This window comes from Dryas octopetala, chromosome 2, assembly GCF_963921425.1.
Source record: "Dryas octopetala chromosome 2, drDryOcto1.1, whole genome shotgun sequence".
Classification (NCBI taxonomy): domain Eukaryota; kingdom Viridiplantae; phylum Streptophyta; class Magnoliopsida; order Rosales; family Rosaceae; genus Dryas; species Dryas octopetala.
Genome location: NC_141367.1, coordinates 20238426 through 20256232, shown reverse-complemented (window position 1 = coordinate 20256232; position 17807 = coordinate 20238426). Strand labels below are relative to the sequence as shown.

At 38.8% G+C, this 17807-nt stretch overlaps 3 protein-coding genes and 1 non-coding gene across 4 annotated transcripts; all 4 read left to right on the top strand.

The window, feature by feature from the left end:
- Positions 1-135: 135 nt before the first annotated feature.
- LOC147293913 (Protein kinase superfamily protein) lies at positions 136-2150 on the top strand. The gene has a single exon (XM_086233163.1). It carries the CDS (start codon positions 165-167, stop codon positions 1914-1916), a length of 1752 nt encoding a protein of 583 aa, XP_086089289.1. The 5' UTR covers positions 136-164; the 3' UTR covers positions 1917-2150.
- Positions 2151-3039: 889 nt separating this feature from the next.
- LOC147293912 (U6 spliceosomal RNA) lies at positions 3040-3142 on the top strand. Its single transcript, XR_015120969.1, has one exon. It is a non-coding gene; the product is annotated as a U6 spliceosomal RNA (small nuclear RNA).
- A 3032-nt stretch (positions 3143-6174) lies between these two features.
- LOC147293911 (uncharacterized) lies at positions 6175-6942 on the top strand. Its single transcript, XM_086231146.1, has one exon. The coding sequence runs from the start codon at positions 6175-6177 to the stop codon at positions 6940-6942; it is 768 nt and encodes a 255-aa protein (XP_086087272.1).
- Positions 6943-10168: 3226 nt separating this feature from the next.
- Positions 10169-11017, top strand: LOC147293910 (transcriptional regulator SUPERMAN-like). The gene is made up of 2 exons (XM_086231145.1): positions 10169-10811; positions 10917-11017. The coding sequence occupies exons 1-2, from the start codon at positions 10169-10171 to the stop codon at positions 11015-11017; spliced, it is 744 nt and encodes a 247-aa protein (XP_086087271.1).
- Positions 11018-17807: the final 6790 nt, after the last annotated feature.

The window sequence follows — 17807 nt, the reverse complement described above, 5'->3', positions numbered from 1 at the left end:
GCCACCATCCTCCATATAAAGCTATAAAAGCCATATTGATTATTCACATGCATCGTCCAAAGAAAGACAGTCTTTCACCGACTCTCTTCTTCTTTCCCCATCAACCCTTCACAAGAATACCGCTTAAACCCTACTTTTCATTTCCTTGAAAACCCATTCATCTGATGGATCACGTACTGAACCAACCAATGGCGGAAGCAGAAAGCCATGAAGAAGCAATTACCAAATTCCCTCTGGACCGAAACGCCTACCACATCCTGGACGAAATCGGGCGAGGCGTCTCCGCCGTGGTCTACAAGGCCATCTGCGTCCCCGTCAACTTGGCCCTGGTGGCCATCAAAGCCATCGACCTCGACCGCGGGTCCCACAGCACCGCCACCACCAACTTGGACAACATCCGCCTCGAGACCAAAACGATGTCGCTCCTCTCCCACCCCAACATTCTGAGCGCCCACTGCTCCTTCACCGTGGACCGCCGCCTCTGGGTGGTCATGCCCTTCATGTCCGCCGGCTCCGTCCAGTCCATCATCTCCTCCTCCTTCCCCACCGGCCTCCCGGAGCCCTGCATCGCCGTCGTCTTGAAAGACACTCTAAACGCCCTCTCGTATCTCCACGACCAGGGCCACATCCACCGCGACATCAAAGCCGGCAACATATTGATCGACTCCAACGGCTCCGTCAAGCTCGCCGACTTCGGCGTCTCGGCTTCTGTCTACGACAAGAATTCGGCTCTTGGGTCCTCGTTTTTTCTCACTGATGTCGCCGGCACGCCGTATTGGATGGCGCCGGAGGTGATTCACTCGCACAATGGGTATGGCTTGAAAGCTGATATTTGGTCTTTTGGGATCACAGCTCTGGAATTGGCTCATGGAGGTCCTCCTCTCTCCAATTTGCCTCCTTCCAAGTCTCTGCTTCTGAAGATTACCAAGCGCTTTCGCTTTTCGGATTATGAGAAGGGGCATAAAACAGACAAGAATTACAAGCACAAGAAGTTTTCCAAAGCGTTTAAGGACATGGTGGGTTTGTGTCTCCAACAGGACCCAACTAAGAGGCCCAGTGCGGACAAGTTGTTGAAGCATTCTTTTTTCAAGAATTGCAAATTGGGCTCGGACTTTCTGGTCAAGAATGTGGTGCAGGAGTTGCCTAGCGTGGAGGACAGGTTTAAGGAGACGATGACCAAGATTCATGGCGGTCATGAGGACAGAGAAGAGGACGATGAAGCTGGGGATTTGGTGAGGCAGAGGAGGATTAGTGGGTGGAATTTCAATGAGGATGGGTTTGATCTCGACCCGGTTCTCTTTCCATTTTCGGCTACTGAGTCGACTCAGGGCGACTCGCTTGTTAAGATGGTGAGGTTTGGTGGGGAGACCATCTTTCACATTCAGGACGAGTCGAATCCGAGCTCTCCGGGTCAGCTTGGGGAGGAGGAAGATCAAGTGGGTGGGCATAGTGAGGAGATTAATGTGAGTGATGAAAGCATAGTTGAGGACAGGGGGGGTGAGTCACTCGAGTCAAATCCGAGTTCACCAGGTGAAGTTGGGGAGGAGGGGATTACACAATTGGAAGTGGGTGGGTGTAGTGAGATGAATGTGGGCAAATTTAGTAATTACAGTGGTGTGGATGGGGGTGTTGATAGGGAGGCTATGGTGGGGAGTCTGGTGGCTTTTGTGATGAGTTTGGATGATCAGAGGCAGAATGTGATGACTATGATTGGGATGTTGCAAGGGGGGGAGGAAGGAAGTAATTGGGAGGTGCCAGTGAGCAGAGAGGAGCAAATGGGACAAGTGATTGAGAGGATGAGGTCTGAGTTGGAAAGTGAGAGGGAGAGGAACTTCCAGTTGGAGATGGAGTTGGAGTTTCTGAGGATTCAGATTTCTGGTGCATACAACAATGCTGCTGCTGCTGGCATTCATTAATATTACCTCTTTCAAGGCATTGTTTGGTTTGTAACTTGTAACTAGTATAGTATATAATAGTACACAATTTGTATTCCTTTTACTTTGGTTAGAAATTAGTGAGTATAAGTGATCATAGGCATGTATGAGTTGAAGGCCATTTGCTATTACTATAGGAGGCTTTACATTTGTGTCGGATAATCGGATTACATCAAATAGATCGAGTTGGTCAATTTCTAAGAAAATAAACCATTATGTTTCATTCAATGAGGGGTTCTCCTTTTTTGTCTCATATGTAGTTTCCTTGTTTGTTTTTTGTTTTCCATTATGATTTATGGGACTAAAAAATATGCCTAGCCTGAGTGATCATGAAACATTATGGCCATATTATTCTTATGGAAAATGCAAATTGAGTTATGATATTAATTAAGAGTTATGCAAATTACTGAGTTCATAGGGTACATTAATAGGGAAGCAAGGCTTGAAGGTTTGGGCTTGAGAATTGCGAGCTATTCACTGTAAGGTTGGGCTTGGGCTATAGTTGGGTTGAGACAAGTACTCGTTGGTTCCCAGAGAAAGAAACAAGAGAGATAGATTGTCATTAATCATTATTACTCAGGCGTATCAGCGTATGGCAGAAATCTAGACAGTATTTTTTTGGAGGTGAAAAATAGGAACACTCATTGCCTAATTCAGACAGTGCAACCAATTTTCTGAGATGAGGCCAAGCCTCCAGTTGGACTACTTTTCTTATTTCTTTTTATTTTTAATTTTTTGTCGAAGGTACATTAATTGTTATGTAACAGACAGCATGCAAATCCAATTTTCTGAGATGAGTCACTACTCACTCGTCTATATATCAACTGTCTCCACCAGGCACCAGTCACACACCATTCCTTACTTAAAAACAAGAAATTGGGAATGAGGTTTCTTATGGGCTTCATTCTTTTATATTCTATTCGTTCAGAGTAGTTTAGGGATGACTCTTCCAAGAAAGGCCCAGGTGCTAAAGAGACATTGGGCTGGGCCTGACTATCAAAGAAGGAAGCCCACGTGACTATTAAACAAGGAAGCATATAATCTCACATCGAAAAGCAACACCCTTCATAAGTTTCTTATATTGGTTCTCTCCGCTGCCTATATTGTCCCTTCGGAGACATCCGATAAAATTGGAACAATACAGAGAAGATTAGCATGGCCCCTGCGCAAGGATGACACGCATAAATCGAGAAATGGTCCAAATTTTTTTTTTTTGTTTTTCAATTTTTGGGTGATGTTCTTTGATGTGTTTAAGGTATGTATTAAGAGCCAAAGAACAAATTGAATGCAGTTAGAGGAGTTACAATTGAACTTCTTCTTGCAATGCAAAAATATATATACTTTATAGATAGAGGAAAACAATGTTTTTCATTTGTAGTATTTTGCTAAAATATATAAAAGAAAAGTTTTGTTTAGAGAGGCACTTTTATTGTTAACAAAAAAGAAAAGTGACTAACTAGTTTGTAGTTTTGTGATATTTATCTTCATAATGTTAGAGATGTCCTAAGTTTAAATTTCATCTCCCCTTTAAAAAAATATTAAAAAAAGCGCTATTAAGTCAAAATAAAACACTTACACAGGTTTGTCACTGATTAGAAAAACACCTTACATGACACAATAAATCCGAATAATAGGATGTCTACCTTCATTTCACTCATCTCATGTCACTTGAGTTAATACTCATTACACAAACATTATTATTAATTTAGTTCAAGCCTTCATGTAAAAAGGAGAAAAGAAAAACAAGTAATGATGTTAGAACGTACAATTCAAATTAACCAACTAATAAATCTAGGGATATGGGTATGTTAGGCCTTCTACAGTGGGGGCTGTATCTGATCCCCAATTCTATTTTTTGGGTATTATTTGGGTATAACCCATGTACAATGGGCCGGAATCTTAACCCCAAAAATTTTTAATCCCCAAAACACATGCTGGCCCACCAAAAATAAAAAACTAAACACTTCTCTCATTCACATGATGGCAAGCCGCGGGACCCACTGGAGCTTTGTCTAAAGTTGATACTCCCACATCAGCTGACAACTCCTGCTCCTGCATACATCTTCATCAATTGCCAAATGAGAGAGCTTTGGCTAACGGCTCCCTGCCAATAGCCCAGAAAAGGTGGGCCTTGTGTGGGTCATTTCAAAATGAATGGTCAAGATGTGTGTGCCGTTGAAGATCAACGGCCCATAAAATTTAGATGTTATTTTTGAAAAAAATAATAATAATAAATATAGAAAAAAGTCGAAAAAATTGTCAAAAAATTTCAGAATTTTTTTTAAAAATTTCCTTTAATTTTATAACGGCTAGTACACCAGAAATTCTATATAAACCTCATTCTTCTTATTTTTTTCTTCACATCTTTCTCTCTTTTACACCACATTTTCATCAAATTTAGTGAATTCAATATGGTTAGAGGTCTTGGTTGGGCCAAAGATGAAGATATTGCTCTAGTTCAAGCTTGGCTAGAGAAGTCTCCAAATTCGGAACTCGGTGCACAACAAAAAAATGATGTATTCTAGGCCGAAGTTTACATTATTTTTCAGCGTAATTTGGGCAGATCAACGGGCAGAACGATGGGCGCAATTAGATCACGGTGGAAGGACATTGCCGCCTTTTGCAACAAATTTTATGCTTCGTTTTTGGATGCCGAAAGGAGACATCAAAGCGGTGCGAATTCAGACGATGTGATAAGTTTTATTTTATGAATATATATTTAATTGAATGTTGTATGTTTATTCCATTGTTGATACTTGATAATTTATTCATGTGCCATAATTTTTGTAGTTTGCGGACGCACTTGAGATATATAAAGACAAGAACAATGGAAAAAAGTTTAGCATGCTCCACGTTTGGAAGGATTTAAAAGAATGCGTCAAGTACTCAGCTGCAAATTCAACTGTGCGGGTCAGAGATCAGGACGCACCGACCGATTACACACCGGATGATCAAGATGAGACTTGCCTTGATACAGATGATGATCCACCATCATGGCAACCGGTAGGTCCTTCACGCCCAAGGCCACTAGGAAGAAATAAAGCAAAGCGAGCCAAGGCAGCTGATCCCCACCAAATTCATATGTTGGAGGCAATTGACGAATATAATGATAGGTCACGTGTAGCTGAGGAAATGAGACATGACAGAGAAAAGGCGAGGCAAGAAAGAGAAGTGGCAAGAAACATGGCATGGGAAGCAAGAGAAAAGGCGAAGGAAGCAAGAGAAAGGGCAAGAGAAGCAAGAGAACAGGTGAAGCTTGACAGGGCAATAGAGTGGGAGGAAGGTCAGATTATGGACAAAGACTTGACAAACATGAATGACATGCAAAGAGAGTATTGGGGATCAAAGCAAGCTGAAATAATTGCAAGAAGACGTGCACGTGCTACCTCTAGTTCAGCCGGATACTACCCGGATATGACCGACCTCAACCAGTCATACCCAGGGTACCCTCCAAATAATTAGTGGATTTGAATTATGTTTTTATTATGTCTGAGATGTGAATTATATTTTTATTATGTCTGAGAGTTGAATTATGTTTTTATTATGCTTGAGAGTTAAATTATGTTTAAGATTTGAATTATTATGTTTAAAGTGACTATTCCCCTACCGGTAGGATTTGAATTATGTAATGGATTTGAAGTGACTATTCATGTACCCTGCATGAAGTGACTATTCACGTACCCTGCAGGATATGACTATTCACGTATTCTGTGTGAAGTGACTATTCACGCACCCTGCATGATATGACTATTCACGTACCCTGCATGAAGTGACTATTCACGTACCCTGCAGAAGTGACTATTCACTAACCCTGCATGATATGACTATTCACGTACCCTGCATGAAATGATAGGTCACGTACCCTATTATTATGAACTATCTATAAATTGTGATAACTTCGTCAATTGAAATTCACATAGTTTTTATCTATTCAGGATAATTTATCATCCGATCAAAACTTCGATGAATCCTTTCAACTACGCATCGTCTTCATCGTCATCTTCGAGTCCTCCCGAGATCGAGTATGACGATTCCGATACTAGTTACGAGAGGGTAGAGAAAGGCAGAAGGCAGAAGGCTGATGGGGTGTGTAATTATGTCCATGGGGCAATCAGTCGTCGCCCTACGTCCACGTCACGGTGGTACGTGTTCTCGTCGGCATTACACACGTCGGGATAGGGAAGGCGCTCACGAGAGGCTGATGCATAATTACTTCATCCATGCACCGATAGAAGACACAATGACGTTTCAGAGACGCTTCCGTATGCATCAACCCCTATTCAACAAGATTCTGAACGATGTGTACCTCCATGATGATTGGTTCCAATCCAGGCCAGATGCCCTCGGTAGACTTGGTTGCACACCCCATCAGAAGGTGACTGCGGCATTGAGAGTGATGGCGTATGGCCAACCCCTCGATGGGGTTGCAGAGCTACTAACCATTAGCCAGGGCACCATAAAGGATGCACTATATAAGTTCTGTCGAGCCATCACCCACGTCTATGAGGAGGAGTATCTCCGCAGACCTAACTTGGAGGATATGAGAAGACTCATACGAAAGGGGCGTCAGAGAGGATTTCCAGGAATGATTGGAAGCTTAGACTGCATGCACTGGGTGTGGCAAAATTGCCCCATGGCTGAGCAAACTCACTATCGTGGGCATTATCATACACCTACCGTTATTTTGGAAGCAGTTGCCTCATACGACACGTGGATTTGGCATGCAAACTTTGGATTTCCGGGTTCTAACAATGACATTACCGTGTTGGACTGCTCACACCTTTTTGATTGGGAGATATCTGGAAGAGCCCACAAGGTGAAATATAGTGTCAATGATGTGGAATTCAAAATCTCATACTATCTTGCTGACGGGATCTACCCTAAGTGGGCGACTTTAATTTCATCAATACACAATCCAGTTTCGGAACCTCACAGGTTGTTTGCGAGGAAACAAGAAGGCTTCCGTAAGGATATGGAGAGGGCGTTTGGGATTTTAAAAGCCCGATGACAGATTATCAAACGACCCGCTCGTTATTGGGATATGGATGATATAGGTTATATCATGAAAGCGTGCATAATATTGCACAATATGATTGTCGATGATGAGCGACAACAAGATGATCCAGCCTAGCAGGAGTTTAACGCGGAAGAGGCGATTAGAAGAGCAGAATCAGAGTATGACGGCGTGGAACCAAGCATACAAGGTGGGCCTCCATCATCTTTACCTGAGAAGAATGTCCGTCGCAATTTGATTAGAAATAGGCGTGTGAATGAACACTTGAAGGAAAATTTGATTGAGCACGTATGGATCCAAGCAGGAGGCGCACCACATGCTTGAGGGGCCAATGTTGTTTAGTTTATGTGTTTGTGGTTTAGTTTATGTGTTTGTATTGTGAAATTAAATAAATTGTATTGTGTTTAACGTTTTTAATATTTTAATATTAATATATTAATATTGGTGTCATTTTGAAAAGCTAATTAAATTATTAACAATGATATAATATTCTTAATCATAAAATATTTTAAATATTTAATTAACGGGCACTTAATCAATTTTAAAATTAAGTAAATGAGTTAAATATTAATATCCCCATATTTGGACATCAATACCATTGTGTTAATGATCCCCAAAATCTATATTTTTACACTTTTTAATCCCTAAAATTGATTTGGGTATTGGGTATTTAGGGATCCCCATAGTAGAAGGCCTTAAATTGCGTAAAGATCATTGTTGCAAACCAACCAATAGTTCTCTTTCTCATCAAAATTGTGTAAAGATCATTGTTTATGCTCCTATAGCAGAGTTTAGAGATCTAGAGAGATGGAGAAAAGAGTGATGGGAAGTTATCTTTTTCTCCCTTAAAAAAAACAAGATCGAGAGATTAAAGCTAGCTAGCATTTCAAGTTAACAAGTTAATTTGATGAGACAGCAATCAATGGAAAATCGCATTGATTCTCATAAACAACCATTATAGTGACTGACACAATTAATTATGCCCCAATGGCCTATATATAGTCTTGGTCTCGTCTTTTTCCTCTTGTCCTAACACATAAACATGGCATAATTATGAGTAACAAAATTAAATAACTTCACATTAATTAGTTAATGCTAGACAAAATTTTGATTGGCCGGGTGGTCCAAAAATCAAATATCAAATATCAAACTGACAATAAAACTATGAGTGGAAGAGACGGCACAGCAGAGTTGCACTGCGGGTAAACCATGCTACTGGGGTTAGAAGCCTTATAAAATCACACACCATTTTTGGTTGACATGGACTGACCCAATTGGCCACTGTGTCTTTCACTAAATCTCAGAGTTGTTTTGGTAGGATCTTTTGGCTATGTGGGTTTTCTGATAAAACTTTCACTGCTTTTATACTGGAAAATGGAAATGGAAATCTGGGTGCACTCAGATATCTTTTTCTTTTTGGACATTGACGAATGACGACGGTGTGTAAACCAATGCATTCCGGCCCTTTGAAATTAAATTTATAATATATATTAATTTAATAAACGTGTGGCAACACTTTAAGCGGTTTAGCAACTCGACCTACCCACTTATCAGCTTTGCAAAGTGCTATATGCAATGCAACATGCGTCAAAGAAAAATTGACCAAGATCGAGGACATGAAAATATTGAAATTGAATTGTCTACTTAATTTTGTTTTTCTTTGCTTTCAATTCAAATAGTGTATTATAGATTTAAGGGTTCTTCTTTATACTTTAGAGTTTAATAATTTATAAATACAAGAAAATTATGGAAGTACTGAATTAAGACCGCTTATTTAAAGTTATAATTTGATACGTTTTTAATTATTTGTCAATTTCTCTTTTCTAATGACTATTTCCTATTTACACATAAAAAGCCAAGCATTATAGAATTTTGAAGTACAAACTCCAAGAGAAGCGTCTGTCAAAAAAAAAGAAAAGATAAGTAAGATGGATGTATGAAATTGCAATCTTTTTATTAGATTCTATAATTCATTGTCCAAATATTAAACCAACTCCCGTGAGAAGAGGAAACTGTCTCAGACTCTCAGGTGCAAAATCTAATAATCTATTTTGTGTTAGATCCTAATGATCCCATACTATAATAGAATTTATGTTAAAAATCAAAGTTATACAATACGAAGCCCATATGTGTTCATTTTGCATATAACCTCACACATACTCAAAAAATATTACGAATTCAACTTCTTTATATACAAATGTCTCACATACCTATATAAGCCCTGGCTGTACACTAGAACCAACCCTGGGTATTATCTCAACTTATATTCATTTTGTATTTCAACTTACATACACTCAACTCATTCGTAGATAACTATACGTACAAATGAGTGTGACCAATAGTGAATAACTGAGAATTTTGGCAATGAAGCAAAAACATTCATACGTGCAAATTATTAGATCAAAACTTAACTAGTATGTCAATTCATCAAAAATACTAAATTGACAAATGCATTCGATTTTGTGTGAAATAGTACATTTATCTGATTAATAGGATCATTTGCTGATTTTTGTTGTTGATGATATCGTGCTTATATTCAAGATCAAGTAGTATTAGATATAAGCACAATATCAGCACTATAAAGATTAATAAAGATCCAAATTCCTAATCGAGTGCCCAAGATGTACATGAATATTGGATGAGAGCATGAGAATTTATTTCTTACTAATATTGCTCATGGGAACTTGGGAACTTAATTGATGTATGAATACTCGAGGGGCTATACATTGACCAATTAAATTGAGACATGTGGTGAAGCTCACGAAGGCAATATATATGATAATTGGACACAATTTAATAAGATCCACAAAAACTGAGCTAGAATTGGCAAAAAGGCATAACCCTGGCAGACCGAGGTTGGACGTATAGTAAGTAGTGACCTAACATATGGAACGCTAGCTCTCAGGGGTACCCTCCAATTGGATTTTCAGTACTCTTTGGTTTACAAATTTGATGGGCTTTAATAGTTTAATCACTACGTACACACGACTCTCTCTCTCTCTTTCGCTCTCAGACTCAAACCCCAATACTAGTCCATCATCACCATTTTTCTCAGCAGGTCAGAGTCATCACCTTACTTTTTGTTCTTTCTATTTTATTTATGTATTTTTTTAATTTTTTTTCTTTCATCCTTTTAAACTTGATGATGTATATGATTTGTTCTAGACTGCTGTCTTCTTATTCATCTTGTTAGGTCTGATCAATGAATCAAAGTATACACATGGAGAGGAACAGCTTGAAACAAGACCATGGTATTAATGTCACTAGGGCCATCATTAATAATATTGGAGATTCCAACAACGACAAAATCCAGATTAAAGATTCATGGAAGAAGTGTATCAACCAACAAAGGTATGAAGATCAAGATGGTTACATGAATGATGGGTTTTCATGGCCTCCAAGGTGTTACACATGCAGCTTCTGCAAAAGGGAATTCAGATCTGCTCAAGCTCTGGGCGGCCATATGAATGTTCACAGGAAAGACCGAGCCAGGCTCAGATCACACTACTCACCCCCAAGCCCAACACTAGTAGATTCTCACGACCATGGTCAGTACACTACTGCTACTACTACTACTACTATTCTTAATCTCAACCTTAAACCTAACCCTAACCCTAATTTCCCACCACCACCACCACCATCATCATCAACATCACCCTTTCCTAGCTCACTACCGTCTTTGATATCACCACCACAACCTCCTCCTCCTAGAATATTTTCAGTACCATCTAAAGCTTGCCATAGTGATCAAAAATGGGTTAATGTGGATGGTAATGCCCTTTTTGATCCTCCTCCCTTTCCTTTAAACCTCAAACCTAAATGGGATTTAAACAATAAAATGAAGATCAATGCACAATCTTTGTGTGGCGTTGGGGTTGGAGTTGGAGATCAATGTGATGGTTTCAGATCACAAGAAGATCATCTTCATCAGCATGGGTGCAATATGACTAATTTGAACAAGGCAGCAGCTGAGATTAATGTTAGGTTGGACTTGGAGATCGGAGTGCTTGGTGACTCAAAGGAGGACTTAGATTTGGAACTTCGATTAGGATCATATACTCCTGCCTAGCTAGCAAGCTTTCGCTAATTAACAAGGTATGTTAACTGCTTAATTTTGATCATCGATCAACAACTTATTATGAAGAGTCACACAGCTAGCTAGGTGTTTAACTAGGAGATGCTTCATTACTATTAATGTAAGATTACATGCTTAAGTTAAATATTGTATTAATGATCAGATGTTATCCCATTGAACTACGAATTCCCACAACATAATTTTCTATTTTATAGCTTATTTTATTTGATCATATATATATATATATATATATATGATGAGTATTTAACAAAGTGGAAATTAAGTTGAGCATATTTTTCATTAAGTTCTTGCTTGCTAGAGGAAATTAAATAAGATGGCATGGCCAGAGACATTTAATTAAGTAGCAGTTTGCAGTTTTGATAAATGATAGCTCAATTATGAAGTTTGACTGATGTCTTCTCCTTTTCCCTTGAAGGAGAGAGAGAGAGAGAGAGAGAGAGAGAGAGAGTGCTCCCATATATATATATATATATATATATCCAGGAATTGAATCTTTTTTTTTTTTTTCTTTTTCTCTCCCTTATTTTGTTGTTGCTGTTTTCTAGCTATAAACATTGTTAATATATGGTGGCATGGTGCATGTGGTACTTGTTAGGTTAACTGTAACTTGACAATAACAACACAACGGGTGGTGTAATATATATATATATATATATATTAATTAGAAAGTAAAATGGTTGAGTTGAAGGCCTATCGATCTTCTATTGGATTATTCTACTCATAATAATGTTCTAATTAATTATTAAAAGAAAATCAATGTACGTACGTAGGTACTCCTCTTAGTAAAGGATTATAATTAATGAAACAGCAGATGTGGTCTTCATCATGTCCGACGACCTAGCTAACTAGCTAGCTAGCTAGGTCACTTACAAGCCATCTAACAACTTCCAACATTCCACACAATTACCAGAGAGAGAGAGAGAGAGAAAAATAATTATAATGAACTACGTACACTATATATAGAGCTCATCATCTAATTAATTTATCTCCAAATCATCTCTCCCATGCAATTGCATCCCGCCTAAAAACATATTTTCTATATATATCATTTGCACGTACGTTCGTATTTGTTGCTGTCAAATTCTCAATAATGTAAAATTTTAAAAATTTGACCTTTAAATTTAATTTATTAATTTTTATGTTAGATTTAACTTTAGAATTTTAAATAGGCACTTAACATAAAACCTCTAAAAGTTATTGTACACTTTTATAAAGGTGAATCATTTGAAAAATAATATTAAACAGGCACCAATCAGCAAGAAGCAGCTAGCTGTAAACAAATGAAAAAACAGCACCAAGCACTTGATGCCTCTTCCCGAGTGCTCAACAATGGTACAAAATTACAAATGTTAATTCGCACTTAAAAGCTCTCTCTCTATATATATATATATATATAGTCAATACACCTATTTCTTATAGCTTGGTCCTCTCCAAAGTTAACATTCCTTATAGCTTGATGATAATGCAATCAAATCCGGCCAAACAAAACTTTTTTATATTCACTCAACAGGTTAATGAATCGGCAAAAAACAAACTCCAAAACAACAAACCATCGGAAATTAATAAAAGGGCTAGCTAGAGATCTATAACATACGTTGATGTGTTTGATTGCATATGAGAGAGAGTACCATCAACCATGGGTTGCCACTGGCCATGTCAATGATATACATGTATTTAGTGGGTCGATTTCATTGGGTGCTTTTCCCCAAATCTGATGGATTGCATGTTCCCGACAATGTCTGGATGTCAAATGGTATGATGGCTTTTTCCCTTTTCCTTTACATGGAATGAAATTTTTTGGTCACTTCAAACTGTTGCAGACAACTGAGACACCCCAAACTCTTAGCCAAACATAGTACTCAGTCAGGACACACACTCACGTAGTTACAAACACATCCCCCAACAAAAGAAAGAGAAGTAAAAAGAAAAAATTAATTGGTCATTGCCAATACATATTAACTAGTTCTAGTAGATGAGTTTTTACACTACAAAGAGAGGAATTTTTTTGTTTTTTTGTTTGCGGAGCTTATTGGTATTAACATAAAAATTAACCTATATGATTAGTGACAGATTCAAGAATATTTGCTTATGGTTCAAGATTAAGAAGTGAAGGGAAAAATTTGGACAAGATGCAAAGTACTGAACTATGACTTGGGGCTCATGATCTGCAGGGTGTGTTTGCTGAAATGTTTTAATTGTTTTTAAGTGACTACTTAAAATGACATTGCTTTAAGCAAGTCAGTAAATATAATGGCTTCTCGGAAAATACGTGCTCCACTGCTCCTCTTTTTATTTTTAGAAAATCAACAGCTTCTTTGAGACATTTCTATAAATATATTGCGCGCCCTTCCCCTTCAAACTTTAAGGATCAAATAAAAAATCACGGGTGAAGCTTCTAACATATAGAGCGGAAAAATAAAAATAAATTCATAGTGTTATTGACCCCATTTACCCCTATAGATTCGTCCCATACATTATGACCTAGGTCCTAAAAGATGAACTCTAATTAAAACTATAAATATTAATTAAACTGAATATTTTGAGTCCCGTTAGGTGAATTTAACATAAGCTAGACATTTGCACCCAGTATGCACGAGGTTCGTGCTCGCTTTCTATCACTGGTACAAATTCTAAGTGAACGGAAAAGAATTGAAGAGAGACCACGTGGCCATTCTCCTTTGTAATCATCACGTATGTACCATACAAAACTCTACTCAGTTAAAAGTCACTCAGTCAGCTTCTGCTTACTGGTCTCATGGTCTGTGAATGAGTTTCGACTTTCGAACATTTACAAGGGCAGGACATGCACCACGTCATGTTCGTATCATTTCATGTTGAATGAATAGTAGCTCTCCCAGATCGATACAGACTTTGTCTGGCTAAGACAAACGGACCCCATAAATTGGCCACAGTACAGAATACAACTCCCAGCTGCATACAACCCATATATTGTTAAAGAATCAATACTCTAGGCCTTGCAGTGTTCATTTTTGGCCCACCCATTCAGTCCATAAGAACCATCATTATTATATATATTATACCATTTTATGCTAATATCATAATAAAATTAACTCTAAATATAAATTAAGCAGCCACTCAACCATGGAATTAATATGTAAACCAAATATAAATGAGAAAGAAAGGAGGCTGATCTTTAACATTCTTATTGTTGTTTTCTTCTTTTTGTTTGTTATCACATTAAGGGATTGCGTCTATGGACAGTTTTTCCTATTACAATCATTTTCACATTTTGTTAATAGGTTAATTACATATATATACCTCAACTATACATCACTTATCAGTTGGGTATCTCTGGTTTAAAAACTTTCATTAGGGTATATCAACTTATGTTTTTTGTCAATTGAATACCTCCGTTAGTCTGACCGTTAAATGCCTACGTGGCGCTGACGTGACATACGCGGACCCTACCATTAAATATTAATTTAGCATTTAAAAATACCCACTAAACCAAAATTAATAAAATAAAAAAAAACCTTTAAAATTATATAAAATTGAAAAAAAAAAAAAAAAACCAACCCCCACCTAGCACCCTCCCTCCCCTTCCTCCCCCACCCTTTCCCCACCCAGGCCACCGCCCCTCCGCCCCAAACCCAAGCCACCCCCCACCTCCCCCGCAAACCCAGGCCACCCCCTCCACCTCCCTCGCCCCTCCCCCTCAAACCCAACCCCCCTGGCCCGTCGCACCCCCCTCCCACCTAACCCCAACCTCTCTTCCCCCTGGCCCGTCGCACCCCCCTCCCCCAAACCCAATCGCACCCCCTCCATCTTCCCCGCCCCTCCCCCCCAAACCCAGGCCACCCCCCCACCTCCCCCGCCCTTCCCCCCCAAACCCAGGCCACCCCCTCCACCTCCCTCGCCCCTCCCCCCCAAACCTAGTTGTAATTAATGTTGCAACTTTCCAAAGACAGCTAAGGAAGCTCAAATTCTCCCAACTCATTGAAGCAACCAATGGCTTCTCAGCAGATAGTCTTATAGGGTGTGGAGGTTTTGGAGAAGTGTTCAAGGCAACGTTGAAAGATGGCTCCAGTGTTGCAATCAAGAAACTTATAAGGTTAAGCTGCCAAGGCGACCGTGAATTCATGGCAGAGATGGAAACTCTGGGGAAGATTAAGCATCGAAATCTTGTGCCCCTATTGGGTTATTGCAAAATTGGTGAAGAGAGGCTCCTGGTGTACGAATACATGGAGTATGGAAGCCTTGAAGAAATGCTTCATGGGAGAACCAAGACACGTGACAGACGGATTCTAATTAACATGGGAGGAAAGGAAAAAGATTGCAAGAGGTGCAGCAAAAGGACTCTGTTTCCTCCACCACAATTGCATCCCTCACATTATACACAGAGACATGAAGTCAAGCAATGTATTGTTGGACCACGAAATGGAGGGGGAGGTGGGTGCAACTGGGTTTGGGGGGGAGGGGCGAGGGAGGTGGAGGGGGTGGCCTGGGTTTGGGGGGGAGGGGCGGGGAAGGTGGAGGGGGTGCGACTGGGTTTGGGGGAGGGGGGTGCGACGGGCCAGGGGGGTTGGGTTTGGGGGGAGGGGTGAGGGAGGTGGAGGGGGTGGCCTGGGTTTGCGGGGGAAGGGCGGGAGAGGTGGAGGGTGGCTTGGGTTTGGGGGGGAGGGGCGATGGCCTGGGTGGGGAAAGGGTGGGGGAGGAAGGGGAGGGAGGGTGCTAGGTGGGGGTTGGTTTTTTTTTTTCCAATTTTATATAATTTTAATGGTTTTTTTTATTTTTTAATTAATTTTGGTTTAGTGGCTATTTTTAAATGCTAAATTAATATTTAATGGTGGGGTCCGCGTGTGCCACGTCAGCGCCACGTAGGCATTTAACGGTCAGACTAACGGAGGTATTCAATTGACAAAAAACATAAGTTGATGTACTCTAATGAAAGTTTTTAAACCATAGGTACCCAACTGATAAGTGATATATAGTTAAGGTATATATATGTAATTAACCCTTTGTTAATTAACTCATATTTTTCTTTAATCAATTGAACAAAAATGGTTGGACCAAAAATGTTTGTATGTATTAGGTCACACACAATGACTATTCCTAGCTAAAATATTTGAAGGAGAGTACTAAGTTGGCTTCGTATGATTAGCATTTATTTAAAGAAAGAAATAATTGATATGTATTATAAATGAAAAAGTATAGCAAAAGTACTATTATTATACCCCATTTTTTAGTTGAGGGTCTCGATTTCACTTTGATTCAATCAAGTACCAATATTAACAAAATACTTCAATCAAGGATATTCCATCAATTCTGTCAAAAGTTTTGTTAAAAATTGCATATAACCGGCCAAGTTTAAGGGTACAAGTGTCTTTTCCTCTAAAAAATAATTTAAAAAATAAAAATAAATAATTACAAAAAATAAAACTAAAATAGTTATAAACAAATAAAACTAATTAATTAATTTTAAAATGAAAAATCCTCCCCACCACCGACCTATACCCTCCTCCATCGGTGACTCCCCACATATATATATATATATCTCTCTCTCTCTCTCTCTATTAGGCGCAATGGGGCTGGGGGAGAGGGGTGCGACGAGGCTAAGGTGGTTAGGGGGAGGGGGAGAGGGTTATGACTGGGCTAGGAAGGAGGGTTGTGACAAGGCTGAGGGTTATAACGGAAATTATAACAGAATTGACGGAAATCCTTGATTGAAACAAATCGTTTATAATAGTAAAAACGGGATTATCGCCTAAAAAGAGAGGTATATTAATAGCCTTTTTGCTATAATTTTCCCTATTATAAAACGTGTAAAGGATTTCCCTATAATTTTCCCTATTATATGGCACCGTGTATATAATCTCACATCATTTGAATAATAAGTATAAGTTGGTATATAAAGAAATGAAAAACGTATGCCAACAATGGAGCTAGTCTTGTAGGTAAAGCTGGAGTTTAGATTTGGAAGCCTCCATTGAGTATGGTTTATTGTAAGGGACTGATTTATGCATACATTGAGTGTTGCAATGACATGTGGGTTGGAACATGGTTAGGGAACAGATTACCCGACAAAGTCAAATCAAAATGTCAGAGATGCAACTGAAGTGAAAAAAATAATGGAATATGGGTTTAATAGTGAGAGACGAACATACTTTCAGCATGGATTGGGCTTTAGGAACCCTGATATAGGGGATTGGCAGGCCAAGACTAGCTGCACTGTCACTATAGCCCATTACAATTCATAATAGTCACTACTTCTCACCAAAGGAGACACATCGGATCAGATGTTATATCCCATAATTCTTGTAGTGAGGCCCGAGGCGAACCATAAAAGTTGGGCCCTCAATTCTCAACTTACATCTTTTTTTTTTTATTCTTCGGTTAGTAAATACTCATAGAAACCACTATATTAATAACTCAAAATTAAAGTTTTAGCATAACCAAACAAAAAATAAAATATAAAGCAAAAAAAATTTTATAATTACATTAAAGTTTTAAATATATAGATGCTTTTTGTTTGAAAAGATTGGCTTTTTTGAATTAGGCTATTTTAGCTTTTGGATTGAAACTTAAATATTTTTTTTAAATTAATTGTATTTAATACAATATATAAAGGATATATACTAGATTGGTGGAAGGATGACCAAATTAATCAAATGTTGGAATGTATGGTGTATATGTGGATGTGCTATGAACTTACATGTTTTATACAAACCGATTTCTGCATGAACAAATTAAGCTTAACCTTATAAACCTCAAGGGATGAAAAAATAACTTAGACGGTTCCCCG